Below are 18,755 nucleotides of genomic sequence, written 5' to 3'. Positions count from 1 at the left end.
AAAAACATCATCTCAACCACATTTCTATAAGCCATATAATTTATTTACTACTCCCGTGAAAAATCAGTCGTAATTTGTTCCTAAAAAGTTTTTTGTAATTAACTAAACAAAAAATTCTTTTTGTTAAAATTGAATTTAATAATTATTTAAGCAATTTATCACTAATTCAGAAGTCAAACAACAAAAATCAGCGTTAATTCACAAAATTTTCACAGGACTAGTTTCGATGGTTTTACCGAACCATCATCTTCAGCTGCAAAACCGCAAATGAACAAGATAGGAAATAATGTTTAGATAAGATAAGAAAGCCTGGACAAGAATAAGCAAGTGGCGCCATCTGTTGGTGAAACCAGAACTAAAACATAATTTCTCTAAAAGCCGAAGGCAAATTTGGATTGGAATTAGGATCGTTAACTAGAACAGAAAGATTTTTATGAATGTGAAATGCCTCTAGAAAATCCAGTTCTCCAATGGAAGATGTTTTTTGAATAATTTTGGCAGCAGAAAAATTGAAAGTGTGATTTTCGGACCAACAATGTTGAGCAACAGAAGACTTCTGTGTTTCCTTTTTTCTAACATATGCCTCATGTTCTTTGACGCGAAATTTTAAGGCTCTCTTAGTTTGGCCAATGTAAATTAAACCGCACTGGCAAGGAATCCTATAAATACCCCAGGAATTCATATCCAGAATGGGCTCCTTGAGTATAGAAGTTGGAATTTTATTGATGGGAGAGTAAACAACCCGAAAGTTAAATTTCTGCAAAATATGTGCAACTTTATAGCTAATTGATGGAAAGAAGGGAATGACAACAGAATTTTTATAATCTCCTAAAATAAGAGTGTGGCTTTTAGTGTGTTGAGATGAGAATTTTTTAACTGCCTGATTAATAATGTTGGGTGAAAAGCCCCTGTCAATAGCTATTGCTTTTAAATAATTTAGTTCTTCATCAAGGGCTAGTTTGGAGGAGCAAACTTGAAGAGCACGGAAAACATAGGAATAAAATGAAGCTAACTTTTGTTTAGTCGGATGACATGATTTAAAGTGTGGTGGAAGGCAAACCGATGAAGGTTTACGGTAAACTGTAGTACTGAAGTTGGATGTGTTACGTGTGACCAGAATGTCGAGAAACGGAAGAGAATTGCAAGTCTCAAGTTCAAAAGTGAACTGAATAGCAGGATCAATAGAATTCATTGTTGAAAGAACTCTATTTAAATCATCTTTATTACCTTCAAACAGGGTAAAAGTATCGTCTACGTAGCAGAACCATGCCGGGAAGTTTAAAGTTTCAAACAATTTTGATTCATAATAATGCATGTAGATATCAGCCAGGATGGGACTGAGGGGGCTTCCCATGGCTAATCCCTCAGTTTGCTTGTAATATTTATTTTGGAAAACAAAATGTGTTTGTTTCAAACAGAGTTGAGTGAGAGAAATTAGCTCATCAATTTCGATGCAAGAGAAATGAAATTCGCGAAGTCTGGTTTCTAGACATCTTAATGCACCCTCCACTGGGACATTGGTGAATAATGATTTTACATCAAAAGAAACCATGAGTAAATTACGAGGAGAAATGTTTTTAACCTTTTTTACAAACTCTATTGAATTTTTTATGGTGTAAATGTTATTGTCTAATAGAGTGGAAAATCTAGAAACTAAATATTTAGCTAATGGATACGAGGCAGTACCTAAATTTGATACAATAGGGCGGAAAGGAATACCACTTTTATGAATTTTGGGAAGAGCGTATAATCTGGCACAATTCGCAACAGATGGGATAAGCGAATGTTTTAAGTTGCTTGAAATGATTTGCGAAGATTTGATCGCAGTTTTTATTTTGGATAAGTCTGAAGGTGAAGGATCTTTAGGGATCGGATTATATGGTCCTTCATTTAAGAGTTTAGTGACACCATCGATTATTTCAGGAGATTATAAAAATTCTGTTGTCATTCCCTTCTTTCCATCAATTAGCTATAAAGTTGCACATATTTTGCAGAAATTTAACTTTTGGGTTGTTTACTCTCCCATCAATAAAATTCCAACTTCTATACTCAAGGACCCCATTCTGGATATGAATTCCTGGGGTATTTATAGGATTCCTTGCCAGTGCGGTTTAATTTACATTGGCCAAACTAAGAGAGCCTTAAAATTTCGCGTCAAAGAACATGAGGCATATGTTAGAAAAAAGGAAACACAGAAGTCTTCTGTTGCTCAACATTGTTGGTCCGAAAATCACACTTTCAATTTTTCTGCTGCCAAAATTATTCAAAAAACATCTTCCATTGGAGAACTGGATTTTCTAGAGGCATTTCACATTCATAAAAATCTTTCTGTTCTAGTTAACGATCCTAATTCCAATCCAAATTTGCCTTCGGCTTTTAGAGAAATTATGTTTTAGTTCTGGTTTCGCCAACAGATGGCACCACTTGCTTATTCTTGTCCAGGCTTTCTTATCTTATCTAAACATTATTTCCTATCTTGTTCATTTGCGGTTTTGCAGCTGAAGATGATGGTTCGGTAAAACCATCGAAACTAGTCCTGTGAAAATTTTGTGAATTAACGCTGATTTTTGTTGTTTGACTTCTGAATCAGTATTTATTCGGCGTGTTATTGTGTCTTAATTTATCACTATTTAAAAGATAATTTTATTGTTTATTTGGGTAGCCAACTGGTTCTTAAAAACTTTCTACCACTGAACTAGATCATCATCAAAGATTATTTTGGTCCAAACCTAACTTCATGGTAGTAGGTAAGACAAGTTTGCAAAGTATAGAAGTGATACTTCTGTACCTACAGGTACAGGCTGAAGCAAGACTGGTACCTGTGCATCTATGTAAGCACACTTAGTATCGCTGGGCATTGTTAACTGCTAAATTTACACCACAGATGGTATTACAGGGCACAACAGTGCAGCCTGGAGGGTCTCTCATCCCTCTTTCAATACGTCAACCTGTCAAAGGGATTTTAGATCACCATAAAACATTAAATAAAGTATATACTGTATGCTGCATTACATATTATACAATTGAATAAAGTAATATACTGTACTCCATGCTCGAACATCCTCTCTCATGCCAATGAAAGTAAAAGGAATTTTGATAGTAAATGAAATGAAAGTGAGGAATTTTAATCAGCAAAAGACAGATAGGAAATGTGAAAAAAATACAGTTCATATACAAAGAACAAAAGTACTGTTTCAAAGCATGGTAAAAATGACAATCATTTACTTTTCCAATTCTAATATCTCACTAGTAATTTCCAAGCACTATTATTACCAATATTGTGTTTTAAGGTAAAACAAAAGAAATAATATAAGCCACATACTTTAACACCTGACAGCTGCAATTTCTTAACATTAAAATGATTTCCAACTAATATAATGGCCATAAAGCTACAAAGTTAACTGAAAAACATGCCTCTTGAACCTAACGGCATAAGACCACTGTTATAGTAGATTCAAGACATCATTAATACATAAGCTTTCTCAATGACCATTTATTTTCCTCCATTTAAACTTACACTGGTTCAAAACAAGCATAGGTACATGAAAAAATAGAACTGAGGCTTTTGCACTGCTTTTTTACGATGTTGAATCCATTGTTATTGATGTATATTTCAGAACTTAAGACTTGGATCATAGATGCAAACCTTGAAATATGAAAAAACAAGAATTCACCCCTCAGAAACTGGGAATTTTGGAAAGTGGGATCGTACTGTACAGGGCAATCATTTTAAAAGAACTCAATTGACTTAAATTTTCTTTATAACATGATTCAATTTATTAAACTATTTATAATGAACCTGATAAAAATATATTAGTATTTAATTATATAGTCTAAATTTTATGTTATTTTGCTAATTTCATCTCAATTTTCTTACACTTTTATGCTGAGTAGGCAAGGAAAGCTTGAATTTAACAAAGTACTTTTAAATACAGCAAAAATAAAATTAGTGATTAATGTATATACTATTGTGCAGATACAGTTAGTAATATACCATACTTTCTCCTCACAAAATCCCTTTGCGCTATAACGGGAAGCGCATCCGACTTAGTATCTGAACTTCAAATTGCGGCAAGGCCATGGTATATTTTTAACATTTCCTGCCTCTAAAAAATCAAAAAACTGTTTTATTGTGGCACTTACTGAAATGTGAGAAGGCGATAACTCATCACTACCAGGATTTGGCAATTTTGTCCCAAACACCCTGTAAACTTTATGGTGTAATTGGAAGCAAGTCCAGCTAGCAGTAGGAAGGTCTGGATTTTGAGCCCCAGTGAAGGCAGTGTATATTTTTCATGTTTCCTGTTCCAAAATGGACCTAATGATTCTACATATTGACATGAAACAAAGTTAAATATATTTATTGATTAAACATTAGTTGAATCTTCATGTAAAATTCTATAAATGTCTACAGCTAAGACAATTCATATCAAATGAAATCTGCTAATTCAACAATGAAACTTAAAAACTGTGCAAATTTTATTGCTGAAAAACACTGTCATTAGTAAAGGCTAAGAATAATAATAATAATAATAATAAAAACGGGAGATGTGGCGATCTATCAGATGACTGGGAGATATGTCGAAAATCCAAAAGAGTTGGCAACTAATGCTTGCATGTTTTCTGTTTATCACTTCTTTACTATAAAGTACAGATACTAGGGTCCAGCTGCAGTAGCAATCTACATGACACATTCTTTTTCTTAACCGTGTAAAAGAAAGTTACAAACTAAAACCAATTATGCAAGAAAAACTTTTATTGACATTAATAACAAAATATCACTCAGATACACATGAACAGCAATTCAATACATTCTAGGATTAAAAAATTATAAATTAGATACAAGTGTAAGAATGATCTAACTACCAAGTGGTACTTACACTAGTGTGAAAATAAGATTTAAAAATTTTGAATATGTATATATACGTTACAAAAATATTTTGAAATTTAAAAAAATGTATCAAATATACAGAACATGATAAAATGCCAAAAAGGATAAAAAGGTTCTGCAGAAAAATAGTAAATACATATAGCATATGTTACTAAAATAGTCCCATAAAATTAATATACATGTGATAAATATGATAGCCGGCTCCTCTTAGTGCACAATTATTTCATATCTTCCAGACTTTACCTGTAAAAGGAAAAGAAAAAATAGATAAGCTGGGGGGGGGAAATAAAAAAAAACTATGATACATGAATTCATTTAATGTAAAGTTACTTTTTTCTATACGAAACTGCAGATCTATTTAAAATTTAATCGACTGACTATACTTTCCAAGAATGGTTAAAATACTTGGAAAACATACTAACACAAAACATTTACTCATTTCTTCCAAATACACTGCTTAAAACAATTAGGGGATATTATGATTTTGGATACAAACTGTGAATGAGGAAATATTTTGGTGATTGATACATGATATACAGTTGTTAAGATATCAGAAAAGAAAGAGATTGGATTGGATTATTAATTATGGCAAAACACATGAGGGCTATCTGCCGAAAGGGAGGGATGCATTCGTGGAGGACTTGTTAATGGGAAAACCACGAAAACGCCCACTCGTGGGATTCGAATCTCGGACCGAACTACCAGTGTTCAGTGTCTTTACCACTCGGTCGCTGGTAGGCCAGAAAAGAAAGAGAAGCAATCAATAAGGGATATTTAATTTTATTGATAATATTTGTCGGTTGTGGACCGGATACAGTAGCATAGAAGGTTTTGCTGACCACCTTACTATTCTATTAAGAGGAATTTGCAGTTGTCTCTCAATATATCTCATATCTTGACGACGACAGTATATCATCAAATCATCAACATACAGGGAACCATGCACTGTGTGTGTGTGGTGGTGGGGGGAAAGTCTCCTTAAAACAGAATTTATTTACAGGCTGCAAAGGGTTACACTGAGCACTGAACCCTGGAGTACGACCCCTTTGTTGTACAAATACGTGAGATAGCAAAGATCCATTCTTAACTTTAAATGTGCGGTCCCTCAGAAAGTTTCGAATGAAGGTAGGTAAATTGCCTCACAGCCCAGTGCTATAAAGGACATGAAGAATTCCATGTCAAAGAAGAATGAAACCACATGATCTCTTTTCACAAATGCACTGCGTACTGTGGTTTCTAAGAAAAGGGCATTGCCAAGTGAAGATCTTTCCTTGCGGAAGCCACTTTGGCTTGACGATAAGCAATGATTCTTCTCCAGATAGTAGGAGAGACATTTTTTTTTTCCCCATGATCTTGCAAAGGCAGTTAATGAGCCCAATTGGGTGATAATTCGAGGGATTTTTTGGTTCCTTACCAGGTTTTGCTATAGGAATTACAAAAGCTTTGCACCAAGCAGCTGGAAAAGTTTGTTCTTTCCATACCCAATTATACAGAGCTGAAGGACCACTAGTGATTCATAGGACAGATGCTTTATCATCAAATAACTTACACCATCAAGACCAGGGCAAGTTTTACTAGATGTTACACTTCTTAATTATAACACGGTAAGATTTTTTATTACAAGATTTGCATTAGGATGGGAAAAGTCAATTTTAGTCCTTTCCAAGCGCATCTTCGAGGAGAAGAATGTTTTGAGTAATTGCTACCACCAGACACAATAGCAAATGTTTCACCTGAAGTATCAGCTATTTCTTCTCTAGTGCTTGTCACCTTTCCATCTTTTTCTAGAGCAGAAAAAAATTAATCATTATATAATCCACAGGCTTTCCCCCCTTTCCCAAACTTGTTTGCTAGATATTGAAGATGTGATAGTGGATATATAGGCTGACAATGATTTTCTCTGACCTTGCTGCCTCACTTTTCTTGCATTTGCCTTAGCTTCCTTAAAGGCCAGAAGATTTGTCAATGTTGGATATCTATGAAATATATGCCAAGCTTTTTGTTCTCTTGAAATTTCATGACAAGCCAAGCTTTCCTTTGCTCTCTTGACATTTCATGACACTCATGGTTTCACCAGTGTTTAGGGAACTTTGTTGAGGATTTCGGAACACAGAATTCAGCTGCTTGTACAAAAGCACCAGAGATCATTTTTACTGATCATTTAGTAGGTTTCAAATAGTCTGAGTCGAAGTTCTATCAGTAGCCCTCTGAAGGTGCTATTGCAAGAAAATGGTGTCCAAAGTGTGGTTTCTTCTGACTCAGTGTTAAATATTGACCCTCATTCTGCTTTGTTGCAGGTGTATGATATTGTCCTGATCTTCAGTGAAATTTTCCAGTTTCCAAAAATTGATTTCAAAGCCTGGAAATGACACATTAAAGAATCTCCTAATGTTTCAGTGACAATGGATTGTGTTTGACCTGCCTCTAAACAAACGACGGCCCTCCAGACTACCAATTCAGCTAAATCACCTTGCTGAGGCATTTACTGTTACGAAACATTCAACACTTGTTTAATCGCTTCCTGCAGAAGGAATGCCTCAAGCACTTTTCACTCCTTATCTAAAATGCACAGTAGTTTAAATGTCTCATTTTTGTTAAAAAGTTGTTAATTATACGGTTATTTTATACCAAACTCACAATATCCCCTAATTGTTTCGAGCAATGTAGTACTTTAACACACTCAGACCTCTGCATAAGAAATGACTGTTTTATTAATTTCTCTATAAACATAATTTCAAAATACAAAATGCCTTCACTATTTAATGTTTCCTTTAAAAAAATCATACCAATTAAAATTCACTATGTTATATAATGTATTTTGTACCTATTCACAGCTTGTCATTGTGAATGGCAATGATTATTTCATCATAATCACTGATTTTACATAAAGGGATAACAAGGTTTGCAAGAAAGGAAAGGATTAGAAAGCAAGATAGATAGTCCACTGTCCTTCTGTTGAAAATTTCATAGCATCAAAGTCTATCTATAAATAATGCAGCATGCAATTTTTCTTCATGGTTCATCACTCAGTTCCCACTAAAATCTTTAACAGAGAGAGTCTTGAAGCTTGATATATTGTATCCTCTATATGCGACTTCCAGAGATGTTTTCTATCGAAGGTTACACCCACATACTGGAAATTTTCAGTAGTCAGGATTAAATGCCCTTCCTAAAAAAGTCATGGAAGAAAGGTCTGGTATCTCAGGGAGAAAGATCCAATGTAAGTATATTTCTTACACCTCAAAAAGATATGAAATGTAACAAGAAAAATTGTTTCAATTCAGACAAAATTAATAGTTTTTCCTATATAAATTAAATGCAATAAATTTTGACATAAATATATATACATTTTATGTATAAAATACGGCTTATCTTACAACATCTTTCATATTTACAATACTCAGGCTTGTAGAGATTATAAATATTTAAAATATTCATAGAAACTGCAATTTAATCTCCATTTATGAAAAATTTCTGCAGGATTCTGTTAATACTTTACATAAAGGTTCAATAAGTAGTGTATTTTCCTACTTATTCAGTATGTCAAGAATTATAAATTAATAAGGAAGAGTGGTTAGTAGAAAATATCTTAATTATAATGCATTCAAAATTTGGATACCTAAAAGAAAAGATGCTTCAAAATAAGCCAAAATAAATCACCTACATTCGCGTTATACATACTGAAAGATGCAAATACAGTTCAAAAATAAACTTTATACAATTAGTTCATAAATGGATAGTTTTGCCTTCTGCAAATTTCAAAGAAATTTGAGAAAGTTATGCAGCCTGATAGCATTATGTCACAGAAATATAACTATTAATAAAAGAAAATTAAATGAATGGGCCCAAAATATTACACCATTGGATTTTTTTGTATGCAGTAACTTTCATTCAATACAGGTAAAAAAACAGTTATGCAGCAGTATTGTTTTGAAATGTAAATGATTCCATATGACATCTAATATAAAAAATTTCAAACTTCTCATAAATATGCTAATAGCAAAAATAAATTTTAATTCCTGATGAAATACGTTTGAAATATCATTATAACCTTATTCATAAATCATACAAGATTTATTTCATGCAAGTCTAATATTATTCCACTATTCCTTTCAGTCTTTAAGTGTAAAGCCATTTTTAAATAAACAATAGATTTACCTATGAGATCACAGCTTTCAAAATTTGCTTCTTTACTTCCCTTTTTTGCTTTTTTCAGATTCTGGAGCCCTTTCCTGCATTAAAAAATGAATGAATAGTCATTTATTTCAACACAATAAAAACTATAGAATTTATGATTTTAAAAATGTTTATTACAGCTGCAGCTTATATAAGCTTGGTATTTCATATATACAGAATGATTAAGGATCTTATAAGCATAATCACATTCTATTTTTACAGCAGTTCTAATATTCAAACCATAACATAATTTACATTCATAATACAAAACTGAAAAATTTTCAAAAAGTCACACCAACAGGATTTTAACATCTAAAAGAAATCCTACAATTGCATCCCCTATTAAACCCTTTATAAAACCTTTGTTAAACCCTTTTAGCAGAATCTTTCCAAAACTTTTCAAATCCTTACACTATCGTGCATTTATCGTTCATATGATTTGGTTAAATGCTGCCAAGAAACAAAGTATGAGATCTTTATTGCCCACACTACACTGTAAATAGTTATCCCTCAATGCTGCCATTGAACACACGATCTTTAGCTCATTTTTCAAATTTAATCACTTTGGAACTGCTCAATCTGAGCAATTAATGAACAACAAACACACACCTTAATTTTAAATCTGTAGTTAATAACATATGCAATGGATAATATTTAATTTATAATACATCCAATTGATTATATTTATGAAATTTTGCAGTATTATTTTAATTAATGAAAGATATTCATGATATACATTATGTATCCCCAGATAGAACTTTTTAGTTTTATATTTATCATATCTATGTTAACATTTATTACATTTTAATAATGAAGCCTTTTCATTCTTTACCAAAAGAAAGTACCTCACTTGTTCCATCTTTGGTACAGATCTGCTATCAGTTGCAATAACTGTGGATTATAGATGCTTAGCTCTATAGACCAGTTTTTCAATTCATAAAATAAATAATTTCCATAAATAATTGTTAAACCTCCTAATCACTTTTATAGAAGGTAAAAATATATTTAACTTTATATAACATAACTGCTAGCATTAGGGTATTTTCAGACACAATCAAATTAATGAATTATAATTAAATGTAACAAATTTAAATACGACTTGAAACTTGCACGTTCATTTTGATAGTTCATACAGTTGAACTCCGGCACAGAGGCCCTCAAGTACATATATTTTAAACACTTAGAGGAATTAAGAAAGAAAAAAAAAAAAAAAAAAAAAAAAAAAAAAAAAAAAAAAAAAAAAAAAAAAACTAGCGAGCAAGCCTGCCATATGACCAGGCTGCAGCCAAACCAAAATTTATAAGTTCTATTTACCCCTGAAAAACAAATATATGAAAACTTTTCAGTATAAATGAAATCAGTTCATTGTTTCCAAGCAACAACCATTTAATAAATAATTCTTTTATTGCCAAACCAGGAAACAAAAAAAATTTTGACACTTCAGGTTAATGATGTCATGATCTAAATTTAATGTAATATAACAACATTTTATCAATAAAAGAATTAACATGGCATTAATATATCATACCAAACCTGAAACAAAAATGTTGCTAACAGCAGCTATTTATTTAAAATGCTGATATTAATGAAAATTTTTTGACATATGACGTCACATGCAATCCCATGCTTTCTGCAACATCATAATGACTATATAATAATAATATGTTTAAAGTTTGGCAATGCCAATTTTATTTCATATTTTGAAAACTTAAACAGGTTTTATTAACAAACTTTGCAATTTGAAAGCAAGCAGTGGCAACACTTTTCGAAATAAAGCAGATTTTTATCTCCAGCGTGCAAGACTGTCGCCACTCGAAAAAACAAGTGTAAAAATTAGTTCCCTGCCGTTCCAGAAGAGATCACTCACTCACTCACTCACACACACACACACAAAAAAAAAAAAAAAAAAAAAAAAAAAAAAAAAAAAAAAAGACGGACATGCACAGATTGTAATGCTATGGCTTCCCCATTCTAAACACAATCTTGTAATAAATTCAAAACTATTTATAGATTTAAAATAATATTTTAAAAACTACAACAAAAAGAACCATATATAGATTTTTGCTTAAAAATCAATACTGAAGGATGATAAGTATTAAAAGACGAGTTATACACAAAGAACTAAACCGTTGAGTCTATTCAACTCATATCCTATCATCAATATCCTATTATGAATACTATATATATGAATACAACTTATATCCTATTATGAATGAAATAATATCAAAATAATATCCTTTTATTCCAATCGTCACATTTGTTCTTTCAATTTTACCACCTAATTACAATTTATTGCAAAAGTAACCCTGAATCTGCTTATGTGAATAAGCCAGAGTTTATTAGAAAGCCCTCCATGAAGGCACTTCATCCTTTAGGTAGCTCCCTCATATGCATTGTCACGTGTAATCAAGTAAAAAGAAACCTTGCATTCTACATGCAGCTTTGAAACTTAATCAGTCAAAGAATATGCATAGACTACTTCTGACTTCGGTTATTTGCCCTTACTTCGCGCACAAGCTATCATAAGACAATGTGATATCATTACTACTTTGAAATATCTGAAAAAAAGCTGCATTCAGTGAAACTGACACACAATGCTTATTTATCTCAAAAACTATTCACTATGCTATGATCTTAATAATCATCGTTAAAACACTGTAAGAATAGGTAAAGCAAAATTTTATATTATCATTATAGTACCAATCAGTAATTTTAGCTTTTCTGTTTTTATTTCAATTTATACTTTAAAAAAGTGACATGAAGAAAAATATCAAATTTATACTTATATTTTGTTTGAAATCTAGAAGTTGGTATGTGCAAGAGATTTTTGTTGGTTACAATTTGGAATTCAAACAGACAGCTAAATATTAAAACTTTCAGACTGGCATTTATTCAACTAATTTTAATATATTGAAATACTAAGTAACTTACTTTTAATTTAAACTGAAAAGAAATATACAAAAGCTTGCCATGAGGGACATAACTTGAGAATAAATAATGACAACCTAGTCTCTTTTATTTATTAGATTTTTCTATGATGCAAAACAGAAAAAGTAAGATTTGTATTTAAATTATTGTAATTAATTTGGGATGTCCACATTCCTAGTTTTAAACAGGCAAAGTCAGAGTAAGTACAACAAAGTGACATTAGACTACTTCCTGTTATCCCTCTACGAGGATCACGTCGGCGAGAAGTTGCACAAAGGAATGAGTTAGTCCTATTTAATCCTGATATTTAAGCACTCTCAATACATCCCCCAGAATGATGCTGCCTATGAATTATGAATCTGCTACTGAATGATATTGGACATGCTGTGATATTTGTTCTGGTACTCAAACCTTAACCTGCTCAGTAATTTTTCTTTTTAAAATATTTGTTGCCTTCAAATTCAACAAGCAGTTGTAAATTGTATTGATATCCTGTAACAATACTTGCAAAGACCAAAAATAGCTGTTCACAGTTTTATGATTAAACTTTCAATAAATTCATCAGTTTCACAAAAATAATATCCAAGGTTCAGGCAAAATTAAAAAATATTTATTTATCCTGACATAGAAAACAACAGAAAAATACACTTACCTTGAGACTTAAAAGTTAGTTAAAGAAATTAACATCTCTTTTATCACACTTTAATTGGCATCACTGGTAAAAAAGAAATGCAAGACACTGCAAATAACATAATTGCCAAACCAGGAAACAAAAAAACACTTTAGGGTTAATGATGTTTCTCAAAGCACCCAAATTTTACATGGTGTTGCAATAAAATTTTAGGGTATTGCATTTTTTTCTGTGAATTAGCGTGTAGATAATAAATGCCCTGGGATAAATTTAAATGCTTCTTTTGGTATACAGTAACTACATAAAATATAGAGAATATGAAAATCAATTCTTACGTTAGGGAATTAAGGAGGGGGAAAAAAATCTCATTTACCTTTTCATATTTTGTGGCTTTAGTTGAGAATTCAGCTATATTAGGAGGAATAGTTCCTTTGGCTACTAGTGGTGTCTTAAAAGAATTATAATACTGTACCTGAAATACAACAGAACAAAATTTGAACTATTCAAATACAGCACGTAATATCTGCATAATGCATAGTCTTTTCCTCCCTTCCCAAAATATAAAAATTATTTTATAATATCATAAGAGTTACAAACTAATGTCTATTTCCAGACTTTAAGCCCAATTCAAGGTATACAGGAATCAGAAGATAAATTAAGATAAGTACTGCTAATTTATAATTACAAAATGTGTAATTTATTTCATAAAAATTACAGCTTGTAAAATCAAGCATATTTGCTTGAAACACTGATCATGAACTTCAAAGCAATTAGTTCAAAGCAATTCACCTTTTCAAATCAGTACAGCTCATAACTGCAGTACTGATTTGAAAAAGTAAAACCTTAGTTATACAAACACAAGACGAGACATCTCATAATAAATCATAGCTACTTATTTACATAAAAGATATTCTACAGATTTTAAGAAAATCAGTCCAAATAGATGAATTCAAAGGTGTTAAAAAGTTATAATTTAATTCAGAAAAGTTCAAATCAGAATTTGGTTTCTTCTGGAAAAAGCATGTTTTTTCTAGAATAGTGGAAGAAAAACAATGACGCACCTTAAGTCTGCTAAATGGGATAAATTTACTAACATTAGTTAAACTTATTTATTATTTCTACAATAAAATGCAAAGTAATGACTTTGCCTAAAAATTTAGCAAGTGCGACAGAATTTCTATAAATTTACAGTATGTTACATTGTGTTGATGATGATGTAGATTTAGTTTTTTTTATCACTGAATACATATATTAATTTTTTACTTTTATTACTATTAGGAATGGAAATTCAGTTTTAAAATCCAACTAAATTCAGAGATACAAAAGCAAATTTTCAAGGGGAGTAATTAAAATATACATATGGTATATACATTTGCACATATTACCAAAAAAATTATTTTAGGTGTATAAATGAAGGTAAATATACACATGTGAAAAAATTTAATATGATTAGTATTATAATAGTGTTATTTATGAAAAATATAAATAACACTGTTGAATTAGTAAAAAGTCAATTATCTTTGGATTTTTCTTTACCACGGAAAAACTTACTAAACTTGAAAGAATATACCATTTCTGAAATTTCACATGAACTGTGTTATACAGATGAGAACAAATTTCAGCAAGATTACAGAGATTTTCTTTTTTGTTTGAATATATCCATTCATCATCGAAACTCCAAAGCGTTTTATTGCATAGAATAGCTAACAAATGTTCTCTTTTACTACACTATTCCTATGATATAGATTCAATATTGTAATTTTATTTCTATCACCAGAAGCACTATTAATCTCAAACCTCACTTTATGCCCATATCATTTTTCAAATGTTGCCACCAAATGGTAACACAATGTATTATTTTAAAAGAAATAATATAACAAGTATAAAAAAATGGCAACACAAATAAAAGGATGTTGCCATCAAATGTTATCTATGTATTATTTATAAAATGATACAGTAAATATAAAAAAGTATAGCAAAACAAATAAAAGCATATTGCCTGTCAATGTTATGAACGTGTACAATTTTTAAAGAAACAATATAGTGAATAAAAAAAATGTATGTAACATTTAACACTTCTGATATAAAATATATTTAACTCCCACTCTCCAGTTTACTGCTATTTGCTGAAACATAAGATATTTATTATTTCTTCTAAATTCAATCTGCCTGTTACTGATTAACAAACTATGCAATCTAAAAGCAGTAAACGCAGTTCTTTATCTGCTTTATTAATTACCAGTAAGACCCTTGAAATGACACTAGCTGGATTTATTAAAAGCATTGTATATATATTTTATTTTTTGTAGTAACTACTTCAGGCGGCTAGTTATTAAAAAAACGAGATGGACAATGAAAGCAATTTAACACAGCTAGAATAATAACTCTTTTGAATTAAATTTATGGCAACATTTAACAATGTATTGTGAATTCTAAAGCTATGTTGTTTTTACAAATTTTGTGATTTTGCTGTCAAATATTATGTAGCATAAGTGTGAAGAAAGTGCTGTTTAATAATGAAATAAAATAAAAAATAAAAAAGTGACGTCGGGAAGGAGTCTAAAAGCAGATAGATAAACCGTTGGCTCGATAAGAACATAACATAATCTTTATAAACCTTCTGGTGTGATGTTAAAATTTTAACCCTTTTAGATTTTCTTCTAATTTCAAGTTTGCTTTTTTTCTTATTTTTAAATAATTTTGCTACATTCTTTATTGCTATGAACAGAAATTCAGTTATTGAATGTGTCAAAATTTACAGAAGGGAAAAATGATCTCATGATGAGTAAAAAATGCATACATATATAAGATAAAATACGAAAGAAAACTACTAATTTTAACTTGACTATAGAATCTTTTATACCTCATTTTAATTCAGCTACTTCCTCTATCTGACCTAAAACTGATAATCGTTTATAACATTATGAATCTAAAATACACCATCTATCATACTACCTTATGTAGTGCATAGCACAGTGGACATCTCTTACCCCACCACAAATCAAAATTTCAACAAAGAACTGACTCTATTTATCGCTGATGATGAATGCATACTTACTCCCTGCTACTATTATGACATGCTGCTCATCTCTCCACTTCATCCAGTGTCTAAAGATATGATAAGCTATTCAAAATCATTGGGTGTACACAACAGTCATGATGATGTGTGAACAAGAATATGATATCCTGAATTAGCTGTCAAATAATAAATTATGTTCAGTCTTCAGCAAGATCTCTAAATGTCATCTTTTTATCTATGCAGGAAATCTTTCATCAGGTTGTTGCAACGATCACCCAATTCTCAATTTATTTACAGATTTATTACATACACATAGAAACAGATATGAAATAATCTGGAAGTCATTGACATGGTGATGCATACAGTAGTAGTTGCCTTAAAGATGTCAGCAGCCATGTCGATTTGAATATTTCTTCATTTCTATTGAGAAACACTTGTTTAAGCCAATAAATATAAACTGGTGAAATAAGTTCTTGAAGAAAAATATGGGCAACTTCTTAATTATATTCAAAGAAAGAAGCTGCAGAAAGCTGGTAGTAGTGAAGGTAACTACGATAAATAATCATCTGATTTAATCTTATGAGATAATCTTCCACATTTCATTTTCTCTTGCTGCTCCAAAAATTAATCTCAGAAGCTTTCATTCAAATGTCATTATGCTATTCTTATCTGCTTTATTCATTGTTCAGCACTCACTTCCATACAACACTAGAGGCGGTCTTACTAAGGTTTTATATAATTGTATTTTAATTTTACTGCTTAATTATCTTGAGTTAAACTGGTTTTGTAATCCATAACAGAATATGTTAGCCATGTTAATTCAGTTCTTGATTTTAATAGCTATATCATTATTATTATTTAAAACTGTATCCAAATATTTAAATTGTTTGATCTCCTCCAAAATACTGTCATTTATTTTCAGCAGTATCAGGTTATGTCTTCTGTTTGTATCTGTCATGAACTTAGTTTTTTCTTCACTGCCAACTCAAGCACGCAAAAATTCTGAACTATTCCTGCCTTTGTTCTTCCCATGATGTCAATGTCATCAGCAAAGGCCAACAACTGCACAGAATTTATGAATATAGTCTTTTGTGTTTGTATGCTCAACTCTATTATTACTTTTTCAAGGGCGATATTAAATGGCTGAAAGGCAACAGAATCTATTTTAATCCTTTTTCAGCAAAAAGGAAATCAGATAATTCAGTTTCCAGTTTTACTCCCCTTTAACAGATTCACCAATTTTTTCAGGAATATTCAATTACAGCATTTACTAAACCAATTTTCACTGTTAATGCTATTTTACGACAAAACCACACAGAAAGAGTGAAAGACCTGATGGAATCCTATAGGAGTTTCTCATTAATCTTGGTAAAAAGTCTGAAAATCTTACTCAGACTTAGGGCCCTATTACTTCTATAGATGCGCGCGCTTACCTGGGACAATTCCGAGAAACGAGATTCTAGTAGCACGGCTTTAAGCGGCAGGCTTCCGAGAAATGTTTCGTCTAGCTAGGAGGAACAAATCCCAGCTACGAGCAACATTTTAAAACTTTCCCGAAAATGTTCCGGCTGGAGACGTGTTCCTCGAACGTTGAACCAATCAGACGAAAGTTCTGCTACTGAAGGATCACGGGCAACTTTTAATATGGCGATGGCTCTCACTGTGAAGTGATGGACGGTGGAAATAGAGGCCGATTTAATTATTGCTGTTTTGTTGTAATACAACTGCCTGAGTCATTTTTTAAATGATTATATATTTGTGGAAATTTCAGAGTTGACAGTATTTTATGACGTTCTTGCAGTTTAGATTTGTTTACAAATTGTTCGTCGCCAAATTTGTCGTATTTCGTGCTGATCGTGTATTATCACTGTTATATAATAGAATTTTATTTCTTAAATTTAAGTTGAATAATTTTTTAAAATGCGTTTGTATATGCGCGGCTTTTCTCCTAATTACTTATCTTTGACATTGTTAATTGCATAATCAGTGACACATTTTAAACAGCATAAAAGATGTATAAAAAAAGAAAAGCATATCTTATGTAATAATGAGAATACTCATTAAATTTGTCTATTATTTTCATGTTATTAATGAAATACTTTTTGGATTATAAATACATTAGAAACTATACTTTTATTGTAAATGCTACATATTGAAACATTGGAAATTTATGGATTTATTATTATGCATGATGAAAAACATTTGTATATACATTCATTAATATAAATCTTATTCATTACATTAATACTAATAAATATATATTAACTTCTTCTAAACCATCGCATCTCTCTATCTGTATGTAAATATATGACTTATTAGATGTGTATATATATATGTATGTATGAATACAAAAATGAACATTGCCAAGAAGTTTATTTGAAGTTGCTTTTAATTCAGATGATTATGTAATTGGCAGCAACTATAGTTATCAGTTCTTTGCAAATTATTATGGGTATGTAATAATCAGTTGAAAAATAATAATTGATGAGTATTTGAGTACTAAAGAGTGTACACGTTTTGTTATTGGGTAAATTCATAATTATATCATACGTATGATCTACGTAATAAAAACATGACTAATAAATAATAACAAATGTAACAGCTGTGCATTTATAACATTTGATTACTTAAAACAGTGCACAACTGATTATCACCTTCATGTCTGTTTACATAATGAATTGCACGGGCCTACTAGTGGCCGAAGCATCGTTGAACAATGGTAGTTCTGTCTCAGGTTAGAATGCCGCGAACGAGCTGGCTACATGACGTTTCCTTGGTTTGGACGAATTGGTTTGCCCCATTTGTAACTGGTATACGAGCCAGTTTTAAAAAATCTTCTACAAAGGGATTCCTCCTGTTGTTATCCCTCGATGCTTTGCGGTAATCACATAAAAAAAACTGAGCCCACCAGTGGCCGAGCGGTAAAGTCGCTGAACACTGGTAGTTCGGTCCGAGGTTCAAATCCCGCGAACGGGCTGGCTGCATGGGCGCTTTCATGGTTTTCTCCATGTGTAATGTGTATACGAGCCAGTTTTCCTTAGAAAGTCCTCCACGAAGGCATCCCTTCCCTTAGGCAGATAGCCCTAGCGTGCTTTGCTGTAATCTCAATA

At 31.4% G+C, this 18,755-nt stretch overlaps 1 protein-coding gene across 5 annotated transcripts in view; it reads right to left on the bottom strand.

Annotated features, from left to right (window-relative positions):
- Positions 1–4,738: 4,738 nt before the first annotated feature.
- LOC118185205 (uncharacterized) overlaps positions 4,739–18,755 on the bottom strand; it is an 85,928-nt gene continuing 71,911 nt past the window's right edge. For 2 of the 5 annotated variants that reach the window (XM_085822176.1, XM_085822187.1), the window contains 3 exons: positions 13,000–13,098; positions 9,050–9,123; positions 4,739–5,134 (listed from right to left, as the gene is read on the bottom strand). In XM_085822176.1, coding sequence (XP_085678302.1) covers positions 9,082–9,123; positions 13,000–13,098 — 141 coding nt within the window. In that variant the 3' untranslated portion in view covers positions 4,739–5,134; positions 9,050–9,081. Of the gene's footprint in view, positions 5,135–7,715; positions 8,061–9,049; positions 9,124–12,999; positions 13,099–18,755 lie in introns of all 5 variants that reach the window. The other 3 variants (XR_015042687.1, XR_015042689.1, XM_085822189.1) reach the window with 3 other exon arrangements.

Source organism: Stegodyphus dumicola, chromosome 1, assembly GCF_044657685.1.
Source record: "Stegodyphus dumicola isolate Sdum_Otavi_A_Nest chromosome 1, ASM4465768v1".
NCBI lineage: Eukaryota > Metazoa > Arthropoda > Arachnida > Araneae > Eresidae > Stegodyphus > Stegodyphus dumicola.
Note: the sequence above shows the minus strand (reverse complement) of the source record. Positions and strands in the feature narration are given on the sequence as shown.